At 36.8% G+C, this 25,000-nt stretch overlaps 1 protein-coding gene across 1 annotated transcript in view; it reads right to left on the bottom strand.

The window, feature by feature from the left end:
- The window catches only part of LOC122805295 (solute carrier family 22 member 6-B-like), a 183,451-nt gene that overhangs the window by 32,108 nt on the left and 126,343 nt on the right, over nt 1-25,000 (bottom strand). Inside the window, exons 6-7 of the mRNA XM_044075383.1 lie at nt 22,627-22,742; nt 7,918-8,132 (exon numbers count right to left, since the gene is read on the bottom strand). Coding sequence (XP_043931318.1) covers nt 7,918-8,132; nt 22,627-22,742 — 331 coding nt within the window. The remainder of the gene's footprint in view (nt 1-7,917; nt 8,133-22,626; nt 22,743-25,000) is intronic.

Here is a 25,000-nt window from a genome sequence, read left to right on the forward strand (position 1 = left end):
GCAAAATGTCTGTACCAGAGGATTGTGGCCCCCGACACTTCTGTAACACACAGGTGGGACATGCTCTCCCCAAGGCAGTGAACACAGCATCCATGGGACCAGATAGTGTCCCGGCTGTGTACTCCACGAACTCATTGAGGGATTAGACCCACAGTTAGGACGGCTGTTTCATCTTAGCCTCACCTCAGGTAACGCACTCCAAGTTGTGGCGCACAGCCGACTGTAGTCCCACTTCACAGGGCAGTGCCTCCACTGTCCCTGGTAATTACCGTCCCATTAGCTTGACAAGCCTTATCTGCAAAGCCATGGGGAAGGATCATAATGGAACTCATAGATGACGACATAGGGGACTTGCATGCTTTGCATCCAACCCAGTTTGGCTTGGTCAAAGGCAGATCATGCGTTTAAAACTTGGTTGACGTTTTAGGAACAGTCACCGAGGCCATTGATGAGGGTCGGGCAGTCCATACAGCCTACCTCGACCTGGCAAAGGCCTTCAACACAATACCCCCCTCAGGTATCATTGATAAACCCATCGGCTTGGATGTGACCCGTACATCGCAGGATGGGTTGCAAACTGGCTAGGTGACACAACCCACATGGTCATAGTTGCTGGCACCATGTCAGACTCACAGCCGGTCAGGCGGTGTCCCACGGGCTCAGTCCTGGGTCCACTCTTTTTCTGCATCTACATTTCCAAAGTACAAGCAATCACAGGGGGGTTATGGCTGACAATGTTTGCAGATGACTGCAAACTGGGTGCCATAGTGGGACGGACATCTGACACAGATATCCTTCAGAAGGGCCTCACAGATATGGATATCTGGTGCCAGGGACATGGCCTACAGCTAAATGCCGGGAAATGCATAGTCATACCCTTCGGGAAGAACATGGTTACCCCTTGCTGCCATATAGGTGGCAATCCACTGAGCACAGAAGGAGTTACCAGGGATCTGGGGACCCAGGTTGTCAGTCACCATTCGTTCGACACACACGTTGCTAACGTAGTTAGGTAGACCTTCTACATTGCACACCTGATGGTGCAGGGATTCACATCTAGATCAGGGGAGGTCATCGTCTCCTTGTACTCATCACTCCTTAGACCTATGATTGAGTACATTGCCCTGTTCGGGGGATATCTGACCCGACACCTGCAGCAGCTGGGAAGGCCCCATAGGTTCATCGTCAGACGGATGCAGGGTGTCAGGAATTTGTGACAGGACTCCTGCTCCATTCAGTCACATACCACTTGCTCAGTGGTGACCTGTGCCTGACATACAAGGCCATGTCGAACCATATTTGATGACTATGCTTCACCTAATGGATCTACATCCCTCAGAACCACAGGGGCGGGTGACGTGAACCTTGACACGGTCATTAATGGAATGTGTTGGAGGGACAGATTCATCACCCAGACACTCACTATGCTGTGGAACAACATCCCAGTACATGTGAGGCAGAGCACCTCACTGGCCTTGTTCGAGGGGGATCTTGACCAATGGATGGGGGATTGCGGATATACCCCAGGGATTACTTCATTGTCACTGCTTGACAGAGGTACAGCAGTATAATAGGCATTGTTATCTTTGGACTGGAGGGTTGGCAAAGGCAACATAACTATGGGCTAGGGTTATAGCTGCCCTTGGGCAGATAGCCTACTATGTACCTATGGACCTATGAACCTATGTTCATAGTTTGTCCCATTCACACTTGTCTATCCCCTATCCTCATTCGTATGTGTATATTTCTGTGGCACATGATTGAACTGTGTATTACATGCAGGTATGCTGTATACAGTGCACATACATCACGGTTGATTACAGTGTATCTGTGTATCTACCTCTGTGATACTGAGGACTACCACACATCCTTCGCAGCATTACATGCATATGTCCATACTATCATTCGTTGGCCTGTGGGGGTTGTTAGGCAACGGTTACACGTGTCTCTGTTTGTGCACGCGTCATGGTGGTCTTTGACCTGCCTCCGTTGCTGTCGTGGGATGGACGTTAGTGTTGGTGTGTGTTTGGGATGTGTTTCCACTGCCGGTACATCTGTGAGGGGTGGGGTTGGCACATGTTCCTCTTTGCGGGGAGCCCCATCCTGGACATTTGTGTCATGTGTCAACACTTGGTACATGCCATGTGTCCTGTGCTATTCCCACAATCGTGTATGCCTTCCTGCATTACTACTGCGTGTTACTGGCAGTTTGTATCTGGTACGCATGGCCATTATGTGGGATAGCTTGGCCTATTCCCATGCTATGACATACCCATTCATCCAGGCATATACATGTTATTTCATCCTTTGCGTTGGCCGTGGGTGTTTGGCCATCCGGCAACGCTATTCTCAACGTGTGATGTCCCACCTTCACCTTCTGTGCATGTGGCACCCTGTTGGGGCGTCCTGCTTGGTGGGCAGATGTTCCGCCGTATGTGTTGTGTTTGACATGTCTGCATAGCTAATCATCAGTACGGTGGCTGAACATACTGCCTTGTCCAGATGTGTACAGTTATGGGCACCATGGCGTGTGCACGCCTATGGGGTTTCGACAGGTCCATACCACATGCGGGATGTACACATTCTGCCGACACATTCACATGCAGCCATTTGGATATCTGTACCTGAGGTGGGATGTTAACATGTGGGGTACATATTTGCCCGCGTAGCACTGCCTAGGACAATACTTCTTACTACATTTCAAGTATACCCGTTGTGTGTAGGTGTGCAGCTGCGCAAGACTGCTGGCTGGGTTGGGTGCACGGTCGTACATGGGTGCAGGTTACATGCTATGATGGGGCTGTTGTGTATTACATTTGCATGCATGGGTTCTGCTTCTGGATATTTCGTTTAGGCATACGCCATCCTATGTGTATGCGACGGGCACGTTGCTGGGTGTAGTACATGTTGCTATGCACATGTTTGTCTGTGTTTAGGGTATCTGGTTTCCTTCTAGTTGTTATATCGACACGGCTACCCGGCTGTGTACTCTCACTACTGCTGGTGACCATGCCCATGTGGCTAGTTCTGTGTAGGTGCGGCGCGCTGACATGCTGCGGTACACCTTCACTGGGTATGCCCACTGACAGTGCATTGCGTGGCATTACAGTATTACGCGTATCCTTTGTTCCTTGGACGGGTACAATTTGGACTTCGTGGGTTAATGTTTGGTTCTCCGTTTTGTGTGGATGGGTACTATGTTGCATACTCTCGACGCTTCATTATCCACGGACCCTGGCTGGTGTGGTTACTATTGCAGGCGGCCTGTGGAAGTCAGCACTTTAGGTTGCTCATCACCTGCTGGCTTGGCCACGCCTACGGCCGCATCCTACTTCGGCTCACTCACATGCCCTCTGCACGTGTCTGTGGTTGCGGCACGCACTCATTACTATGCATATGGCGCTGCTACGCCGATTATACACTGCACTGCCGGCGCAAGCCTTACGCCGGCCTTGCGCCGAGCTTCATGAATCCCGGGGAATGTTTTATATATAAATATGAATGTAAGGAATGAATTTAGTTATTTAAAATAATGGATGAAGCCAGTTCTTAAAACACAGTATCTTGCTAAAGCTATAGCTTTCAATATTTACTATCATGTATTATTTGTTTAATCCAAAGTAAACTTTTGATCCATTTGAACATTGCCTGGTAGTGGAAATTAGGAATGACAGAATGGTGAAATTGTTATTTAGTTAAAGATTTCATGATTTTGATCATGCACCACCCCTGTCTAGTCCTCCTAAACTATCCTTATCCAAACTATCCCATCCTACCCTAAAATGACTGCTTGGCTGGTACTCTTCTATATTATCCTGTACTATCATGCCAGCACGGCCACATACACTGTACCATACTCTCTTCATTATATATTGTTATAAATTTCACTATACCACTGTTGTTCTATTATAAAATGCTACAGGTTTAAACTTAGTTGGTCTAAATATTCATTCTAATCTACATTTGAATGATTTTCCATTTCACTGTATTCCCTGTATCATTATTACAATATGCTTGCATGCTAACTGTTAATCTGTATTGTATCAATGTTTTTGTTTTCTTACTATTATGTGCTCAGTCATTGTTTTTCTCCTTGTATGCTTGAATAATTCATTACACAATTTGTATATTTATGGATGTTACTGGCTTTCTGCATCTTGTGGAACTTTTCTCCCTGGGTCTCCACTAAAAATGGGGTTTCCACTCTGTTGTACTTTCCTAGTCAACAAAACCAATAAATAAATAAATTGACTGACTGATTGACTGATTTTCTACTTAGTCATGTAACAGAATTGTACTGAATAAGTACAGCTCTTAGAGGATGTTATCAATTGAGGTAAAACATGCCACTGGACAATTTCACGATAGTGCAAATCCCTTGGTTGGAAAACTCCTCTTATGGGAATCAGAAAATTGCATATTCCATAGACAATCTAACCCAAACAACAGCTTCAAAATAGTTTTCTAGAATGTGAGAAAAAGCAGTTCAAAAGTGAGTGTTTAGGTTTTAATAAACTGACTGCAGATCTAGGATGCAGACTTATATTCATTTTTAAATGTATATTTCTTTGATAAAATGTATCAGTCTTTATTAGATATTTGAAAAAGCTTGGATGTTTTCAGAATGTTTTGCTAGCACTGAATCAGAGTACTAGAGCCACTGGAGTTTTATAAAGCACCATCAAAGTCTACTCTAGATATAAAGGTCTTACGTATAATGGCAATGTATATAAACATGATCTAGCTACGAATAAGGGTTAATTTAAATAGGTAGCTCCAGAAAGACACTGGCCAGCAGACTACTTCTAACATCAGATCTAAGCTTATGATTTAATAAGGATTAGAGGCAATAGTCTGATTAATCTCAGTTTTGTATGTCAACAGAATTTAAAAGCATATCCATCTGAGTTTTTATATGGGAAATGATTTAAATTAAGTGCTAAGAAATTATTCATTTTTGAGCTTACAAAAGCATAAACAGGTTCAGTAGATAGTGCTTTGTCAGCTGCATCATTCATAAATCAGTTGTTACTAGTAATAAAACAAACCAAAATAATCAAGCAGTTTCTGCTACTTGCACCCAGAAAAAAAATAATGAAACTATTTAAATAAATAAATAGATCTTCCTACTGCAGGCACTCAGTGCAGTGATAATTTTAACACCTCTGCAGTAGTATGGAGGGAGGGGACTGTCAATTCCTCTTGGACTACTAAAGAAAACCCAGAACAAAGGCCTGCAATTTAGCTACTTGTCTGGCTGTAGCTGGATAACATCTAAGTATAGTGTAAAACAAGATCTGAGCCAAGCATAAATTAGGGTGATTAGGGTGATTAGAGACAGAAAAGAAGCAGTCCTTTTACAGAAGGAATAGAAGATTACAGTGACTTACACAAATCCCATTATATGCCAATGGCATGGGTATTCACAGTTGCCTCCTTATGTCTGGCATGAGTCATACAAAGCATTATGGGAAAGAGAAAGGGTTGAGGAAGAGCAATATCAGATTGATACATCAAGCCCCATTGGTAGCCATGTTGTGGAAACAGGCTAAAATTACAAATAAAGCATTAGAGTGATTTTGAGGTGTGAAAATAGGTCAGGAAACAGAGTGAAAAAAACAGATTTTTTTTTTGTTCTGTGGCTGAGTTTTCCTTTAACACAGGACACTCAAGCATTATGAAAACTGAGAATCATGCACAGAAAGGAAGCTGTTTTATCAGGGCTACAGACTGACTTTATGACATAGAGGTGGCAGCAGTAGTAAGAATAAGTATCATTTACAAATTTTCATCTTCGGCATGTGTCTATACAGTGGAAAAAATAGATCTCTTTGGTTAAGAAGTGAAATCTTACCAGAAGCTTCATTTAGCTGAGAACATTTCCATGACTTTGCATACTTTGATTTGAGTTGTTTGTATTGCATTTAGGTTACAATGTTTTCCTACAAAGTAACATTTCTATATTCAGGTCCTGTACAGAAAACACATAATGCTTTGTGTCTTTGTAAGAACTTTTTTAAGATGCATACACTGAAAGTGGCCAGTGTTTAAGGTTCAAAGACAGATTAGCACTAAGCACAAAACAGAACAAGGAGGGCTGCCACATGTACCTCTATGTTTTTACCAGCACCTAAACATCTAGTCTGTACCTGTCCACCCTAAATATAACAGTAAATCTCTCTGGTAGCATTCCTGTATTAATAAACTGTATAATAAAAGAAGGAAAATAATGAACTCGTGTAATAACCCCACCACCTCTAGATCACACCGAAACATGTGGGCAAGGAACTTAAGAGCACTATTAGAAAATGGAAATCAGACTACAAACCAAAGGTTTCTACAAATGGAGTTGTACCTAGGGTGTGTTGAAAGGGGAAGCAGAGATGGATGCAGAGTTTTAAGGGTACAACAGGAGATGCCAATAGCACTACTGACATTCAGAAATGACCAGAGTTACTGTGTTTACAGTCAGGGCAAGTGCTACATTTTTAAACAAGAAAGAACTTTTTTTAGAACTCAAGAACAGGAGAACCTTTGTTGTTATTTTATTTTTACCTTTTTTGAGTGGGTGCCAGATTAAGAATTGACACAGGGTGCCAGATAGGTAGATATGGCTCTGGCTACATATAACAAAGGAAACTGCAGGTCTTTTTTCAGTTAAGACAGGAAATTAAGGAATAATGTTCAACAATGAACTGAGCTCATTCACAGAACTATACCCCACATTCCAATGCCAAAGATATAGCCAGTATATATTAATGGAAGAATATAGTGCAAAATCTACCCTACCTACCTACCCACATTGATGAGCCCATGTCCCTGAAGATTTAATTTCCCCATAAATCTCCTAGGAACAATTCTTAAAATCCTTGTTAAAGGCTAAAAATAATATTGGACCAAATAACATTCCAAGCTTTTTCAACAGTGTCAAGTATGCCCTATCAAGTATTTACTAACACTGTTCTGCTTCAGCCTATCCCAGAATTAGTGCATGATGCCTGGTAACAGCCACTGTGATTCCTGTACACAGGGTGGCCCTTCTACAGACCCAGATAATTACAGACCCATAAGTCGCACTAGCTTTTTATGTGAAGGCACAGACTATATCAAAGGAAAGCTCATTTATGCAGACACGAGCAACTTAACTGATATAGACCCCACTCAGTATGGTTTCTGAATCTTCTTCAGCATTTTCTGAGAAAACATTGGTCACATTTTCAGTTTTGAGAGATCCATTGGTTTTTCACAGAAAAGCAATACAAGAAGCTCATATCTATGTGACATGATTGCATGTTTCCTTATTTTACAACCATTCTAAAAAAAATCTGCAAGTCATATGAGAAAAGTAGTGATACTGACTCAGGTTCAGAGGTTGTTGAAACTATGCATTTATCCAAGCATAATAATGTACTCACTGATATTAATGATTTCACCACTTTAGTCAATCTACAAAAAGAAGGTGAGAGGGAGGAAACATGTGAAAAGATGTTACGAAAACTTTCCTGAATGCAGAGTCTGCACAGATTTAAATAAAGTTTGCAACAATGTAGTCATTAATATTTCAGATAAAAACCTTACTGATGATGAAAGTGCACATATTATTAAAGATTTGACTTTTGTTCCCTCTGCTGTAGTGGTCAAAAGTCTTGCTCACATCAAAAAAAGCACCGACTACTGTCCCCAGCCTCTATAACCATTTCAAACAAGCTTATTAGGTTCAGGCAACAAGACTAAAAAAAGGAAAAAGCACATGAATAATAACTGAACAATGTGTTTCATTGTCACATGTACTGACAGGCAAGGAGAAGCATGAATTCATTGTTATTAATATAAAACACAGAATGAAATTATTGATGGAGCAGATAGAAGACATATTAGAAATCAAGATGAATGGTGCAACAAGTTGCAGTCTCTTACCTTTTGGTACAAAAATATTTGCAAGTATTGAAACTCCTGAAAAAATCAGAGAAGAGGCCTGAGTGAAGCGCCTTCCAATTAGGGAAATCAACAGCAGACTAATGATATTGAAAGGGATATCAACTACTCCAAAAACTACTTGCATAAGATAAACACTGGCACCAAATCCTTGTAAGTCCATTGCAAGCCCATAAAAAGAAAAACTGGTGGAAAACCTGGTTTTGGAAATAGAAATAAAATTGCATTATAATTTATATATAAAAATCATAACACAGTAATATAACTTTGTGCTGTTTTGAGGATGAATCCTGTACACTTAAAAATGAACCAGGTAAAATAATTTATAGGAAGAATGTTTACACTCATTTGCACAGCACACACACTTGTTATCACTGATGTATGTTGAATGAACATTTATGCTTGAACCCCTCAAAATACCAGCTATTTTTGTTTATCTCAGTCTATGACTTTCTACAGCTTTTCTGTTTGAAGTCCTTACCTGATCACTTCATATGCGGCAAAACAGGCAGTAATGATTTGTTGCATAAATCTTTTGTGCTTGAAATGCTTTTCATTTGTCTTGGTTCTAATATTTTTTTTCAGTATTGAAAGAAAATAACATCAAATTAATTATTTGGAAATATGCCTTTTCCATGAATATACCAGTACTTTGCCACCATATTATGATTTTTTTCTAACATTTTTACATTAAATATACAGATCAAAAATATTTCTTTATAGTCTGTTTGCTGGTCTAGCAAGTTGATGCAGTCTAGATCATTTCCACAAAAACTAAAACACATTCAAAATGTAATTTCAATAAATAATTTTGAGGCAATGCCCCCATATCCCCTTGCAGATATCTTGGCCCCCAGTACTCCAGACTTATAATCAAATCTGAAGACATAATAGCTTTGGAGAAAAATGTCCTCTTTTGCTTAAAAATGCCAATATTTCAAACTAACCTTTTTCCCTGAAGTGGGTAACTGCACAGCAGATGATATAACATTGAGCTGTCTGTAAAAATCTATTTTAAGTGGGTGTTAATTTTTCTTAAATTTGCAAATTTCCTTTTAGTAAAATTTTAATAATGACTTGAAATAGAAGAAATGCTGAACTGGAGAAATGAGAAAAAGGAAGATTAGTTTAACGAAAGATACGGACACTAAAAAACTGATAAAGAAAAACAAAAGTGATCTGTAGACTGATAGCACCATTTATTTCAAAATCTATTATAACACACTAAGCGCTTTCACCCAGCCAGTCCGTGGGTTTCATCAGAGTAAAAAACATTAAAAACCTTTTCTATTTTATATAATTCAAACCTATCTCTAACCAATCACATATCTGCTTCGATGAAATTGTAATTTTAACCATCAATTAATACATTTCTTAATTACTTTTGTTGCATTTGTTAAACAACATAATGCCTCAAAACTGATGAATAAAAAAACAATGTTTCATAAGAAATATATTTATAATTAAAATTCGTATACAATAACCCTAATTCATAAATACAACCTATTTTAAAATTAGTAACAATTGCATAATTAATATTAAATAAGTATGTCCATCTAAAATGTTTATGTATGAAATATTGAAAAACTCCTTATACTAATAATAATATATATATTCAATCGTGTTTTTAATTCTAAATTATAAGTTTTAAAATATATAAATAAATATTAAATAAATTAAAATACTATATATATTTGATTAATGTGTTTTTTATTATGTTTTTTATTGTGTGTGCACTCTTGTATTCTGTTTTGGTTTAATTTGTTGTGTTTCTTCATTTAAAAAGTATAAAACTTGTTAAATACAATATGATTTGTATTTTAAAACACTAGAAATAGAAATATGCTCATTGATATCAGGTACATTACTGGCATTAAGTCTGAGTTGCCATAAACATTCCTTCATTTCCAGTAGGTTGTTCACATCGCCCTCCTTATTGATATTGTCTGGGATCCTGTCAATTACAAAAAATATAAACTATTTGAAATCCAGACATTTTGTACTATGTAGGTATAGGGAACTTGTTACCCTCTTATTTTTAATGTCTCTATTGTGTTCCATTATACGCTCTCTTAACTTCCTTATAGTTTTACCTACATAGTAAGCAGGACATGATAAACATGTTGCTAAGTATACCACCATCTTGGTGTTACAGTTGACATGACCTGGACATCTAGTGGATCTGTTAAAGTTTTGTATCATTACATAGTGACCATCATTAATGAATTTACAGGTTCTACATAACCCACATTTTTTCATTTTTGAATTCTTATACTGTCGGTCACTCTCAAAGTATTCCTTAAGGTTTTTCCCCCTACTAAATACAATACTGGGGCTGTTACCTAAAATGTTCGTAATATCCAGTTTATTATTAAATACTTTATCCCACGTTTCTTTTACTGTATTAATAATTATATTTGTATTAATGCTAAATGGTAATATTAATGCCTCCGTTCTACTCATATTGTTTATTTTTTCACTTATATTTGTTGTCTTTCCAAAACTCAAAATGGGTTTAAAATTGTGTTTCCTTTTAACCTCCACTTCATTTTTTTATTTCAGTTAATAATTGCTGTGGGTACCCTCTATCCAAGAACATGTCTGCAAGTTTGTCCATCTCATTTTTAAAAACCACCTTGTTGCTTATAATCCTGGATAGTCTGACCATTTGTCCCTTCACTAGGTTCCTTTTTTAGAAGTACAGGTGACAACTATTAAAATGCAAAAACGAATTAGAGTAAGTCTTCTTCCTATATATATTTGATTCTATACTTTCTTCTTTCCTCTGCAGCTGAATATCCAAATATTCACAACTGTCGTTGCGAATATTGTACGTAAATCTTAAAAAGGAAGTGGTATTCTCCAAGAAAGTCACAAATTCTAAAACCTCGTCTTCCTTTCCCTTCCAAAATATTATTATATCGTCTAGAAACCTGAGGTATAATGTTATTTTAGGCCAGAAACTACTAGTGAATATCTTTTGTGTCTCCCAGTTTGCTAAAACTAAATTTGCGTATATAGGTGCACATTTTGCTCCCATGGCCACACCTGAGCATTGCCTAAAGAATTAACCTTCCAATTGGAAATAATTATTTGCTAATACCATTTCCATCATTTCAACTAACAATCTTCGCTTGACCGTATGGAAATCACTGTAAGTCTCTAAACTTGCCTCAAACATTTTTAAGCCAAGATCATGTGGTATCACCAAAAATAAATCAACTATATCAATTGTAACCATAATGGTGTCTTTATTGATATATGACAAATGTTTCTTCACAACTTCCAAGTAATGCCAGGAGTCCTTTAAAATGTGAGATAATTTCTTTATAACTTCTTTACAATTCACATCTATATAATGTGCCATGGCTTCTAGTTTAGAACATTTTGCTGATACTATTGGTCTAAAGGGAGGGTTGTTTATACTTTTGTGGATTTTCGGTATACCAAAAATTGAAGGTGTGATTGGATGCTCTACTAGCAAATAGTTATATTCTTCTTTACTTATCATACCTTCAATTAGGTATTCGTACAGCTGCCAGTCAATTTTAGTATATGCTTTGATCATTTCATATCTTGAAACTTTTTCATATGCATCATTATCATTTAACATGTCCGGCATCTTGTTCTGATAATCCACTTTGGTCATCACCACTACACCACCCCCTTTATCAGGTTTCATGATTCTATACTTATCCGATGTTGTTATTTCTTTTAAACAAAACCTTTCAGCTGTTGTTAAATTGTCCTTAAAATCACACTGTGCCTTTAATACTCTTCTAATCTGCATGTCACACAGCATTTCAAATAAATAAATAACTGAATTTTGAGGTGGAATGAAAGTGCTTGTTCTCTTTAATGTAAAGTTTCTAGTGTCCATTTCAATATTTTTGTTGACACTGTTTGAAAAGAACATTTTTAGGTTTAATAATCTTGTGTACAGTCTTAAATTAATCATCACTTTCCCAATATCAAGTTTAAAATTGGGGACATAACTAAATCCTTTTTTAAAAAGTGACACATAATTGTGACAAAGATTTTTATCTGTATAATTATATACTGTAAATCCACCTTCCTTCATTATAACACAGCTAAATTCTTGGTGAACATCACTATTGTCCATCACATCTAATAATTCAATATTTTCACCATTCTTAGAAAAAAATGAATCATTATACATGGTGTTATCAAGTAATAAATCCATCCCTTTTTTTACATACTCATTTTGTATTATATCAATATCAAACAACATATTTACTTCTTTCTCAACAGTTCTAACAACTCTGTTCAGTGGTATATCAACCTGTTCATTCAATAATGTGAATTTATTCTGTACCTTCTGTCCCTGTTCTGTTACTGCTGTTGATATTGACCCTGATAACGGTCCCTTATACGCTCTGACCTCCTTACTACTGGTTCCTCTAAAAAAACCTTGTCCATATTTTTGTTTTCTCTACCAATTTGACCCCTTGTTTGATTTTGGCTCTCTGTTTGCTGTATCATATCGTCAACATCAACAATCTGTATTATTGTGTGTCATTGTTCTATTACGTTTATATTCCCTAAAATGTGCATAGGCCCTTCTATTTGTATAGTCTTGACTGTCCCTATGTAATTTGCTATTTTTTATATCCAGACCCTTGTTAACAAATCTATCCATGTCTATTATAATGTTATCAAAACGATGTTTGTTGTATTCAAACAATAAATCATTTTGTATACTATTGTCCAAAGTAATTAAAGTTTCATTCAAATTAGCAAGTTTTAAATTGTTGTTCTTAATAATTAATCTCATCAATTCCATACCTGTTTTATCAAAAATATCTAAAAGTTCATTGAACAACTCACTGTTATGTTCGAACCCAAAGGGTAATTTAAACACACGTAGTCCTTTAGGCACCTGTTTTAACTCCAACGACCTCTCAAGATAAACATTGTCCATTTGGAGTGTCTTAAACGTCTTTAAAGTCTTTTCAAAGTCCTGCAGTTGTTTGTTCAAACATCGCATGTCTCGAGTGTTGTTGCTGGTTGGAATAACAAATTTAGGAGCTGAGAGTACATCCTTTATGTCAGGAATCCTCTGGCCACTCCTGCCATTAGGTTTCGCGCCGTCTCTAGCGTTCGTACTGGAATTCGGAAGTGAAACTTCCTGCCCTTGATTTCCTGTCCTCGAGCGTAGTGTTCGACTTCCAATCAAATCCCCCAAACCATCACTAGCCGACAGAACACTCTGTGATGTACCTGGTGTAGAATGTATTGTGAACAATTGTTCCTCAGTTTCTGTCAATGAAACATTACCATTTTCTATATTGTTGTTATTCCCGTTACGAACCATAGTATCAATTCTTTGTTCCTGCAAGGTAGCTATGAGGCATTGCGTAATCAGCAATTGCTGTTGTAAAAGTTGTTCCATTTTCTTTAAATTCCAAACAAAACAGTGTACCAGAGTAACGGATAACCTTGTAAACAAACTATTAAGGAAAGATACGGACACTAAAAAACTGATAAAGAAAAACAAAAGTGATCCGTAGACTGATAGCACTGTTTATTTCAAAATCTATTATAACACACTAAGCGCTTTCACCCAGCCAGTCCGTGGGTTTCATCAGAGTAAAAAACATTAAAAACCTTTTCTATTTTATACAATTCAAACCTATCTCTAACCAATCACATATCTGCTTCAATTAAATTGTAATTTTAACCATCAATTAATGCATTTCTTAATTACTTTTGTTGCATTTGTTAAATTAACAACATAACGTCTCAAAATTGATGAATAAAAAAACAATGTTTCATAAGAAATATATTTATAATTAAAATTCGTATACAATAACCCTAATTCATAAATAAAACCTATTTTAAAATTAGTAACAATTGCATAATTAATATTAAATAAGTATGTCCATCTAAAATGTTTATGTATGAAATATTGAAAAACTCCTTATACTAATAATAATATATATATTCGATCGTGTTTTTAATTCTAAATTATGAGTTTTAAAATATATAAATAAATATTAAATAAATTAAAATACTATATATATTTAAATATATAAATAAATAAAAAACGAAGTGGAGGTTAAAAGGAAACACAATTTTAAACCCATTTTGAGGTTTGGAAAGACAACAAATATAAGTGAAAAAATAAACAATATGAGTAAAACGGAGGCATTAATATTACCATTTAGCATTAATACAAGTATAATTATTAATACAGTAAAAGAAACGTGGGATAAAGTATTTAATAATAAATTGGATATTACGAACATTTTAGGTAACAGCCCCAGTATTGTATTTAGTAGGGGGAAAAACCTTAAGGAATACTTTGAGAGTGACCGACAATATAAGAATTCAAAAATGAAAAAATGTGGGTTATGTAGAACCTGTAATTTCATTAATGATGGCCCTATGTAATGATACAAAACTTTAACAGATCCATTAGATGTCCAGGTCATGTCAACTGTAACACCAAGATGGTGGTATACTTAGCAACATGTTTATCATGTCCTGCTTACTATGTAGGTAAAACTATAAGGAAGTTAAGGGAGCGTATAATGGAACACAATAGAGACATTAAAAATAAGAGGGTAACAAGTTCCCCATACCTACATAGTACAAAATGTCTGGATTTCAAAAGGTTTATATTTTTTGTAATTGACAGGATCCCAGACAATATCAATAAGGAGGGAGATGTGAACAACCTACTGGAAACAAAGGAATGTTTATGGCAACTCAGACTTAATGCCAGTAATGTACCTGGTATCAATGAGCATATTTCTATTTCTAGTGTTTTAAAATACAAATCATATTGTGTTTAACAAGTTTTATACTTTTTAAATGAAAGAACACAACAAATTAAACCAAAACAGAATACAAGAGTGCACACACAATAAAAAACATAATAAAAAACACATTAATCAAATATATATAGTATTTTAATTTATTTAATATGTACTTATATATTTTAAAGCTCATAATTTAGAATTAAAAACACGATTTAATATATATATTATTATTAGTATAAGGAGTTTTTCAATATTTCATACATAAACATTTTAGATGGACATACTTATTTAATATTAATTATGCAATTGTTACTAATTTTAAAATAGGTTGTATTTATAAATTATGGTTATTGTATATGAATTTTAATTATAAATATATTTCTTATGAAACATTTTTTTTATTCATCAATTTTGAGGCATTATGTTGTTAATTTAACAAATGCAACAAAAGTAATTAAGAAATGTATTAATTGATGGTTAAAATTACAATTTAATTGAAGCAGATATGTGATTGGTTAGAGATAGGTTTGAATTGTATAAAATAGAAAAGGTTTTTAATGTTTTTTTTACTCTGATGAAACCCACGGACTGGCTGGGTGAAAGCGCTTAGTGTGTTATAATAGATTTTGAAATAAACGGTGCTATCAGTCTACGGATCACTTTTGTTTTTCTTTATCAGAAAATTTGTTTAAATTTGGAAAATTTGAAAAATAATCTTGAGATCTTTCTGAAAAATATGTCATATAGCCAAGAACTGGATAAGAAAGAAAAGCAATGACCAGCGTGTGAGGGAAGGAATCCTCTTCATCAGTTTTATTGTTTTGGAGCATATGGATAGTTACTGTGTTATTAAACGGGAACTAGAAATCTAACTCCCACTACCTGTGCAACCATAGTGCAAAATGTAGAAGTTTTAGGGTTCATTGGTTAGTTAGATATTATAGGTTGAGTAGGGCATGCAGACCAAAAGAGTCAGGCAGAGTAGTATATTTGGGTCTATATTATATCATCAAACACTTAAAAAAGTGAATGATGAATAACTGACCCCATGTAAGTGAAAGCTTACAATCTCGAAAGCTCAGAACAGAAAAAAATCGCTGTTCCAAAAAAAAAAAATAAAAAAATTGAAAGAATACATAAAGAGGGGGTCTTCACCCTCCCACCCCACTTAAATATACCAATTCTGAGATTGCACTACAGTGCCGAAAACGACAAAGTAATGGAAGCGGCCAAGCAAATTCTTTCCCTGGGAAAGAATTCACTTTAAAGCCGCTTTGCTATTTTGCCTTTTTGTTCTTTTAAGTCGACCAAGACGCATTCAATAGAATGTGTCTTCGGTCATCTAATAGGAACCCGTATATTTCCATTTGAGAGTTACAGATTTGCCACATATAATAACAAATTTCTGTATACTTTTTCTATTGTCACCAAAGCATTATAACCCAAGTGTTAATAGAAATATGTTTTCATTAACATGAATTGTATTCTTCCAATATGTTTTTAGAGGTCAGCAAGGCTATTTCATGGTTTTTATGTTTCAGAGTTACAAACTAAACATAAAACATGATTAAAAGTACTTGATTAGTCATTACAGGTGACAATTAGCCTGATAGGAGTAGATAAACTGTGGATAAATCCCGACAGTTTCTGGTTTTAGTAGACAGTTTTATATGGTACAAGATAAATCCATCTTGTATTAATTGCTGAGAGATGGTAATCCATTTTGTTTTATAAGTTCAGAAGTTGCTGTCAGGAACTAGCTTCTCTGCCCCCAGTGGTTTGTATCCCCCAAAAAAGTAGTACTATGTTTACTAAGCAAAGGTTGGACTTAATAACAGCTACATTAGGTTTTGGAGAATTTGAAAGAGCCAAGATTCAACAGAAGTAGAGAAGAGAAGAGAAATTTAGAGAAGTATAAAAAGGAGATAACTTCAGCTATATTTATTGACATTAAAATTAGAAACACCTGAAGGAATGAAATGCTGATCTTGCTACAATTAGCCTTCCAAATGTTATTACCTTTAGGAGCGAAGGGGTTGCATAATATGCATATATTATGCAGTTAATAAGTCTTAGTACTTTTAGAGGAAACTTGTTTTGTAAATATAGCCCAGGGTTACCAGAGCAGACATAGTAGAAAACAGGAATATCTGCACTGGCAAAAATGGATGTACTCAAGCAGGTGAACAGGTTATTTTAGTACATTCATTTGACCATAACTGCTTTTGAGTGGCTACATAACTCATGTTAAATCAGTGTAAAATTATTTGTAGAGACTCACAATACCTACAACCACTAAGAGGTGGAAGCAATAAAATTTCCTGATTGTATTTTCTACACAACTTGTGGTATCCTATGGACTGGATTTCAAGGAGCTCCTGCCACTTTTTGAAGGCTCATGGGTAAACTTCTGAACCTTTATAGGTACTCAGCTCTGTACCTTGATGATATAGTAAATTATTCAGAGGATTGTGTATCACATTTAGCAAAAATACATACCAACTGTGCCAGTCTGTTTAAGACAGACAGAATTTAAAGTAATACTGCCAAAAGTAAGTTTTGAAAGTCAGACGATAGATACTTAGTGTGTGCCACTGGGAGAGGGTAGATTATACCTCTGACAGACACAATAAACCTGAAAGCATTTTTAGGCCTAGCAGACTAATATAAAAATTTCACCCCCAACTTTGCTACCATTGCTTGTCCCTTGTCAGACCTTAAAAAAATTATGGCCACAATGCAAATAAGATGGACCATAATGGCTAATGAGGCTAGTAACCAACTGTACACAACTTTGTGTCCAGAACTAGTTTCAATTGCCCCTGGCTTTGATTAACTCTTTGTTGTATATGCTCATGCATCAGAGGCTGAGTCAAGTGTGTACTGTCTCAGGAAGTAGGGGATGAGGAGCATTCAGTCAGTTTAATGTCTAAGAAAGAACTTAGGTAAGGTCAAAACAAAGTACTCTGGCATAGAACAGAAATGTCTTATTATTACATGGGCCATAACTTCCCTACAATATTACTTATTGAGACACAGCTTCACCCTGGTAACTGACCATGTATCACAGCAATGATTATACAAACAATAGGACATAAACCCCAAATTATGCTGAGTGACTTTATCTCTACAGCCATTTAAGTTTACTGTTAAACATAGGCTGGGCAATAAAAATACAAATGTGGAGGGGTAGTCTCAGTCCTATAATCCATTTCTGTCAGGACAGAATCAGGGCTTTGATGTTGGGATGAGGGTCATTGTGGCATGGTGACTCTTTCTTTTGCATAAACTACAAGTATGCTAGGCAGTGACGTAGCAAACGCTTGTAATACTCAGCCATGCTATGTATATGCTAGGTAATATGGTAATGAAATCTTGTAACAGCTGATCAAATTTAAAGCATCCGCTCAGGTGTTGTCAATAGGAAGGCCTGTAGCCTAAACTGGCAGAGATCTTGCCTCTCTTAAAAAGGTATTTGCAAGACCAAATAGAGAGATTCTTGATGATACCATAATCACAAGCTGTGCTTTTAGTTATGGAGTACCAGCTTTCATGTGGCGCACGGACGTTCTGGATTTACCTACAGAGAACCAGGAATTTACCTCTGAATTTACCAAGAGTTTAAATTACGAACATACTTTGAGCTCATACACAGCTTATTCTGAACTGCAGTATGAACTACATAGACTGCTGGGCTTCTGAGGGGATTTAAAAACTGAAATCAAAGTACTCTGATACTGTAGTTCTGTCTTCTTATTTGTAGAAGTAACTTTGAGTTGATAAACATGCACTGTGATTACTGTGCTTCTCTCTTGCACTGTACGTAAATTGCACTGAAAACAATAAATGTGTGGCAAAAGGAGGTACTGACAGCACAGCTAGCAGGAATTTTGTGAATAATTATAAGTCAATTGTTTATTTCAAACTAATTTACATAAGATGCTTGTGTTACAAATGCATTAGAACTGCATGTCATGTGTATATCAAACTGCTCTGTACAGATGTTTCTGTTGAAAAGATATTTGTATAGTGCTTGTAGTTTAAAATCTAACCACAGTGTGCCCTACTGGAAGAGAACAGAAATGTGCATACACTATTGTAACTGTTTGAATGTATATATTTTAACAGTGGAAATGGAATACAGGAGGTTAATGTCAGTCCAGCAAACTTTAGAAAAATAGCTGAAATTAAATTACTTTATAGGCTACACCATAAAGATATTTCAGTGCAGCTAGAGACACAGAGTGTGTACTAGGAAGCTTTCTATATTGTCTTTAGGGTGAACTAATTGCTACTTTGGAATCATGAAGGAATGTAATTGTTTTATGACTTCCATCATCTGCCAAAGATCTGAGTAAAAGCCCTTGTATGAGTATTTTTACAGGTGAATGCTAAATGCTACCAGCTGCCAGCAATGGTGGTTTTGGCCTAAGAACTAGAAGTCGGATGACCAGAAATTATGTCATTTTGCAAGCTATCTTAGCAGTAATATTTTAGATATTATTTTGAGAAGTCTCTCAGTGAGGCAAAGTATTCTGCATTCTGTCTTGGACCTGACAACAACAAGAACAATTCATCACATCTGCCTTGCTCTAACTGTAAGTTACTAGGGAATAGTATAATTCTCTTAGATACAGTCAGGTATATAATGAAGCTTGGTTTAGATTTTGTTGTGTGAAACTGTACCGCAATGTTATTTTAAATATTTCATGTGGTTTTGAACCTGATGTCACTGTGAATATATATTTAGTATTGTCTTGTTCTTTTATTATTTATTATTAAATATATTTAAACCTTTCATTGTGGCTGATCTGTGGAGAGATATTTAGGTTTTGAGAGTACTTGCATATTTATTTGGTGACATTGTATGGGCCACTCCTAATAGCCTTGCTCTTGGTCAAACTACCATTTGTGTTAATATTAATATTACACAGTAAGATTGGACAACCTTTGTTATTGATCTTAAGATAGCTGGCAGGAGTGACTGGTGGCAGTGAAAATTACCATATAGTTTGGGCAGATTGGGGTATAGCCAGTAAACCTGTGCCAGCCTTTCCCAGGGGTGTGTGTGTGTGTGTGTGTGTGTGTGTGTGTGTGTGTGTGTGTGTGTGTGTGTGTGTGTGTGTGTGTGTGTGTGTGTGTGTGTTACTTGGGCAGGGACATGAAGCATTGGTTGGACAGAGAGGGTGCTGGAGGTCTTGGCTTGGTCACTCAGTTGAGATGTCAGCTCTATAGCTAGGCCAGTTGGGAGTCTTATTGGGGATGTGGAGGAAGAGGGAAAAACCAGCCCTGGACTGACTTTGGTCTCTGTGTGTTCTTAAGGAAATTGCACTTGATGCAGAGAGTTGCATCTGGAAATATTATGTGTGTACCTGTTATCCTATCAGTGAATGTCCCCCACTGCTGCCAGTGGTGAGGACTGAAGCTCCTTGATTACTGGTTGGCAGTGGTGGGTCATCACATAGTGAATTTCAAGAGTGAGAAACATGCTACTATACACATACTATATATAAATACAGAGCGAGAAAGAGAAAGAAACAAAAGTCACACATAAGTTGTTGAAGGATATTCTTTTCTGTTGCACTTTGTTCAAGTTTATGCTACTGAAAAAGTGCATTTTGATGAATGGGATATGGGCTGTTAGTGCAAGATTCTGGAATACCAGAAACAGGGTTTTAACTTTTCTCTCTTATTTTGTAATTTTGGAGATGGTATATTAAGTCAATGGGGAGTGGGGGCTCACCCCTGCAAACACACTTTTATTTATTTTGTTGCACTTTCATAGATAAGTCTATGTTTCAGTGTTTTGAGTTTGATAATACGGATTTTAAAGGAAGTGAAGTTTGGTAGGTTGCCCTAACCCCATACAGACATATACACACATACATGCATATATTAAATACATGAAAAACTGATGTGTAGTAAGTCAAATATTTTGTACTGTAGGTTTAGGGAACAAATATGTATGGAAATTTTGGATTCTGATGTTTGTGTGCATGTGCAATATATAACATATTTTGCACTGTAAGGTAAGAGAACAAGATTCATGATTCATGGCAAAGCAGTCATTGCAAACTAACATCACTAATCCTGTAATACAGGGCATTTCATGTATCATACTCACCAAACCATCACAGTTTTTCCCCATTGACTTCAAGGTGTTAGTAGGGATGTTGAGAGTTTGTACATTTTTTGAACAGAAGATTGAGCTTGCACTCTAGTTCTGAAGTAAATTTTAATTGTTTGTGGTAACAGTTTGTTTACTTCGTATATTTTACTAGCTCAGTGGAAGGTAAGATACAATTTTTTTTTGTTTTACAATGTTGTTATTTTTATTTCATTTGTTTTAGTCAGTTTAGGTAGATAAAAAAATCATCTGTTTAAATGGTAAGACTGTTTCCAGTTGGCTAGTTGCAGCAAGTGCTTTACTTTAGTTTTTATTGCCTTATTTCAATCTTTTGTTTTAAAAGGAAACAATTTAATTTATTGGGATTGATTTAGGTAGCCAGTGGTGTTTTGTATGGGGATGTGGATACAAATTTTGTGTGTACTGAAAGTGAAATTCATTTTTTTTTGTTTTTTATTTTGCACTGAATGGAAACTGCTTCCTGCATTTCAGTGTTATTTTTTAATGTTATTTTCTTTTTTGATTTATTGGGGTTGCTTGTGGTAGGCTAGTTCTGTGTCTTTTGAAAATATATATCATTGGATGAAATACTGAATCACGAAATGTCAAAACATTTAGTTGACTGTGCAAACAGTCAAAACAGGTAAAACTACAACAAAACAGTGTTTTTACCCATTTGCAGCCCCCACATGATGAGGGCAGTACCCCAGCTCTCATGCTTATATACATACACACACACACACACATATATATATATATATATATATATATATATATAGTGAGAGAGGGGGGGGGGGCACACACACCAACTCCAGGATGGCAAAAGTGTGTGGAAGAAGTAAAACTACCTGATCCTCTCTGTCTGGCAGTTACACACCAACAGCAGAACTGGGTTTGATAAAACATGAATCAACTAAAATATTTATCAGTTCATGATTCAATAACAACAAAAAAAAGTTTGAAAGAACATACTATAACTATTTAAATATACCACTTTTTATAGATACACATCACCTTAGATGTAGATAGACAAACCAGAAGTTTTTGTTAGCATATTGTTATAGCCTTTATCTGAGATTAGGATAATGTCTAATGATGTTGTTTAAAGAGGTGCTGTGTGAATGAAAGGATATCAACTTATAAGCCATGCTGACACTTACATCCCACAGTCCATCCTAATAGATTTTGGTTTATAAGCCACGCTGACACTCACATCCCACAGTCCATCCTAATACATTTTGGTTTATAAACCATGCTGACACTCACATCCCACAGTCCATATTAATACATTTTGGTTTATAAGCCATGCTGACACTCGCATCCCACAGTCCATATTAATACATTTTGGTTTATAAGCCATGCTGACACTCGCGTCCTACAGTCCATATTAATACATTTTGGTTTATAAGCCATGATGACACTCGCATCCCACAGTCCATATTAATACATTTTGGTTTATAAGCCATGCTGACACTCACATCCCACAGTCCATCCTAATACATTTTGGTTTATAAGACATGCTGACACTCACACCCCACAGTCCATCCGAATACATTTTGTTTTCTAAGCCATGCTGACACTGACATCCCACAGTCCATCCGAATACATTTTGTTTTCTAAGCCATGTTGACACTCACACTCCACAGTCCATCCTAATAGATTTTAGTTAGTTATTTGATTTACAGCAGTGCGACATTTACTTGTTATTGGTGCTCCCATCCATCAGGGGTTTTAGTCTCTGTGCACTAAGTTATAAAGGACAGAGTATCTGTCACATACCATGTACAAAGTAAGCAGCATGTTATTCGTCGCATTCCAGGTCTTCGAAGTACGTCTGTAATGCGGTAGGAGGACTCTGACTCCTTAATCTCTTTCTCCATGTTAGCTTCAATGACCTGAAATGAAAGTTAATGTTAAATGTGTACACTAGACTTGAATAATAGATGCTATAGTTAATTAACTAAGTAAATCTGTGAGCTAGAAGTAATGCTGATAGCCGGGATATTTTATAAACAAATTGTCAGTTTTAATAAACTTCAGTTAGTAATGCTGACAGCCCAAGGCAGTGTTAAGGATAGTTTCCTAGATGGGGTAAGAGGTGTTAACCAGGAGCAGAATGGTGTAACACTGCCAGCCCTGAGTATTAACCTAGTCTTGGTATACTATGCCGCATCCATCCCAAGCAGCCTTATTATGTAACTCACCGCGATCCTATTTCTGAAGACTAGTTTCCAACGTTGGATTCCAGGGACAAAGATGGAACGTAGCGTATGCAACAGGACAGAGAGCAACAAATCACTCATATATGCATTTTTAGAAAGCATGGTTTATGTTGATGTCCTAAATCAGTGCTTGAATTTGTGGCATGATAGGATGGATCCAGCTGAGGCTCTCTGATTGCAGCCATGGCAGTCATTAAGCAGTGGTTACAGTCTCTCGCAGTTTTTGTTGTGGTGAGGTTAGGAGCTGTAATTACTAGTCATCTGTGTGGGGTAGAGGATGTGGATTTCTGATTCAGATGTCAGTAGACACCAATCATTGATAGCCTTTAATATTTTCAATAACAGTTAATAATCACTGAAAAGCAGGAAAGGGAAGGAAACAGCATCAGTAAATGATTAATGATTAGTGGGAAAAAAAACAGAAATAGAACGGTCTGTCACAGATGGCTGAGCTGGTAGAATATGTCTCTGATTGCAGACAGTTTGACTGTAGGAGAGATCAAGAATGCTAATGCTGGTGAGATGAGATCTGGGTTGATTCTGAAGACTCTGCCTCTGCAAAACATGGGATTTGGAGACTCCCTTTGTTGAAAGTACATGGAGAACACAAATGAACTGCTGGCTTTTGGGGTATGGTCTGACAGCATTGCTCTCTTCTAGAAGAGAGACAGTGAATAATGATGGCTGCACATTTTGACTATTAGGGGTTGGATACCTCTTCCTTTTATTTTGCCTCATTATGCCTTTTGCCATTTTGAATATACATACATACATATGCATACATTTTATATATATATATATATATATATATATATATATATATATATATATATATACATATATATATTTAGATTCATACTAGGCTATCTGCCCTAGGGCATTTATAAGCCTAGCCAGAGTGTGTTTGGCTTTCGCCACCCATTTTAAATTAATTTTGCTATGCCCTTTTTCGAGGTTAGTATACTGTGCCTCTGTCTAACAGTGACACAGAAGTGATACCCGGGGTAAACCTACGATCTCCCATCCACTCATCAAGATTCCTCTTGAAGAGAGTCAATGAGGGACTCTGCCTAACCTGGAATGGGATTTTATTCCAGAGTGAAGGGAGCCTCTGGGTTATGAATCTGTCCCTCCAGCATGTCCCATTTATTTCAGTGCTGAGGTTCAAGTCTCTCAAGTAGCGTGGCTTCGATGGGATTTCGATTTTCTGAGGTGCAGCATGTCCATTAATTCCAGGTTGGACATGGCTTTATACGTCAGGCACAGATCGCCTCTGAGCAGGTGGTATGCCACTGAGTATAGCTGGAGTTTCTTTAACCGGGCAGCATATGGCATCTGTATGAGCCCTTTGATCCTCTTGGTGAGGTACTTTTGGGGTCTTTCCAGTTGCTGCAGGTGTCTGGTAAGGTACATCCCAAAAGGGGCATTGTACTCAATTATGGGCCTGATGAAGGATGGGTAAAGAGGCACGATGACCTACCCTGATCGAGATGTGAATCCCTTCATGATTAAGTGGGCTATATAAAATGTTCTTCTATCCACTTTGGCTACGTGGTTGTCAAATGAGAGATTGATATCAACTTGGGTCCCCAGGTCCCTAATTACTTCTTCTGTACTTAATGGATTACCACCTATGTGGTAATTTGTGGGCACTTTGTTTTTGCCAAAGGGGATGACTATACACTTTTTGGCGTTTAGCTTGAGGCCATGGCTGTGGCACCAGTTGTCTGTTTCTATGAGGCCCTTTTGGAGGATGCTTGTGTTGGCTGGAGAGTCGATTATGGTGCCCAGTTTGCAGTCATTTGCGAACTTGGTCAGCCACAGTCCTTCCATGTTGGCCTGTACCTCCAAGAAATATATACCGAACAAGAGAGGTCCCAGGACTGAGCCTTGTGGGATGCCACTTGTAACTGGTTTGGAGTCTGACATGG

Source organism: Protopterus annectens, chromosome 6.part1 (genome assembly GCF_019279795.1).
Source record: "Protopterus annectens isolate FY-2018-M chromosome 6.part1, PAN1.0, whole genome shotgun sequence".
In the NCBI taxonomy this organism is placed as follows: Eukaryota; Metazoa; Chordata; order Ceratodontiformes; family Protopteridae; genus Protopterus; species Protopterus annectens.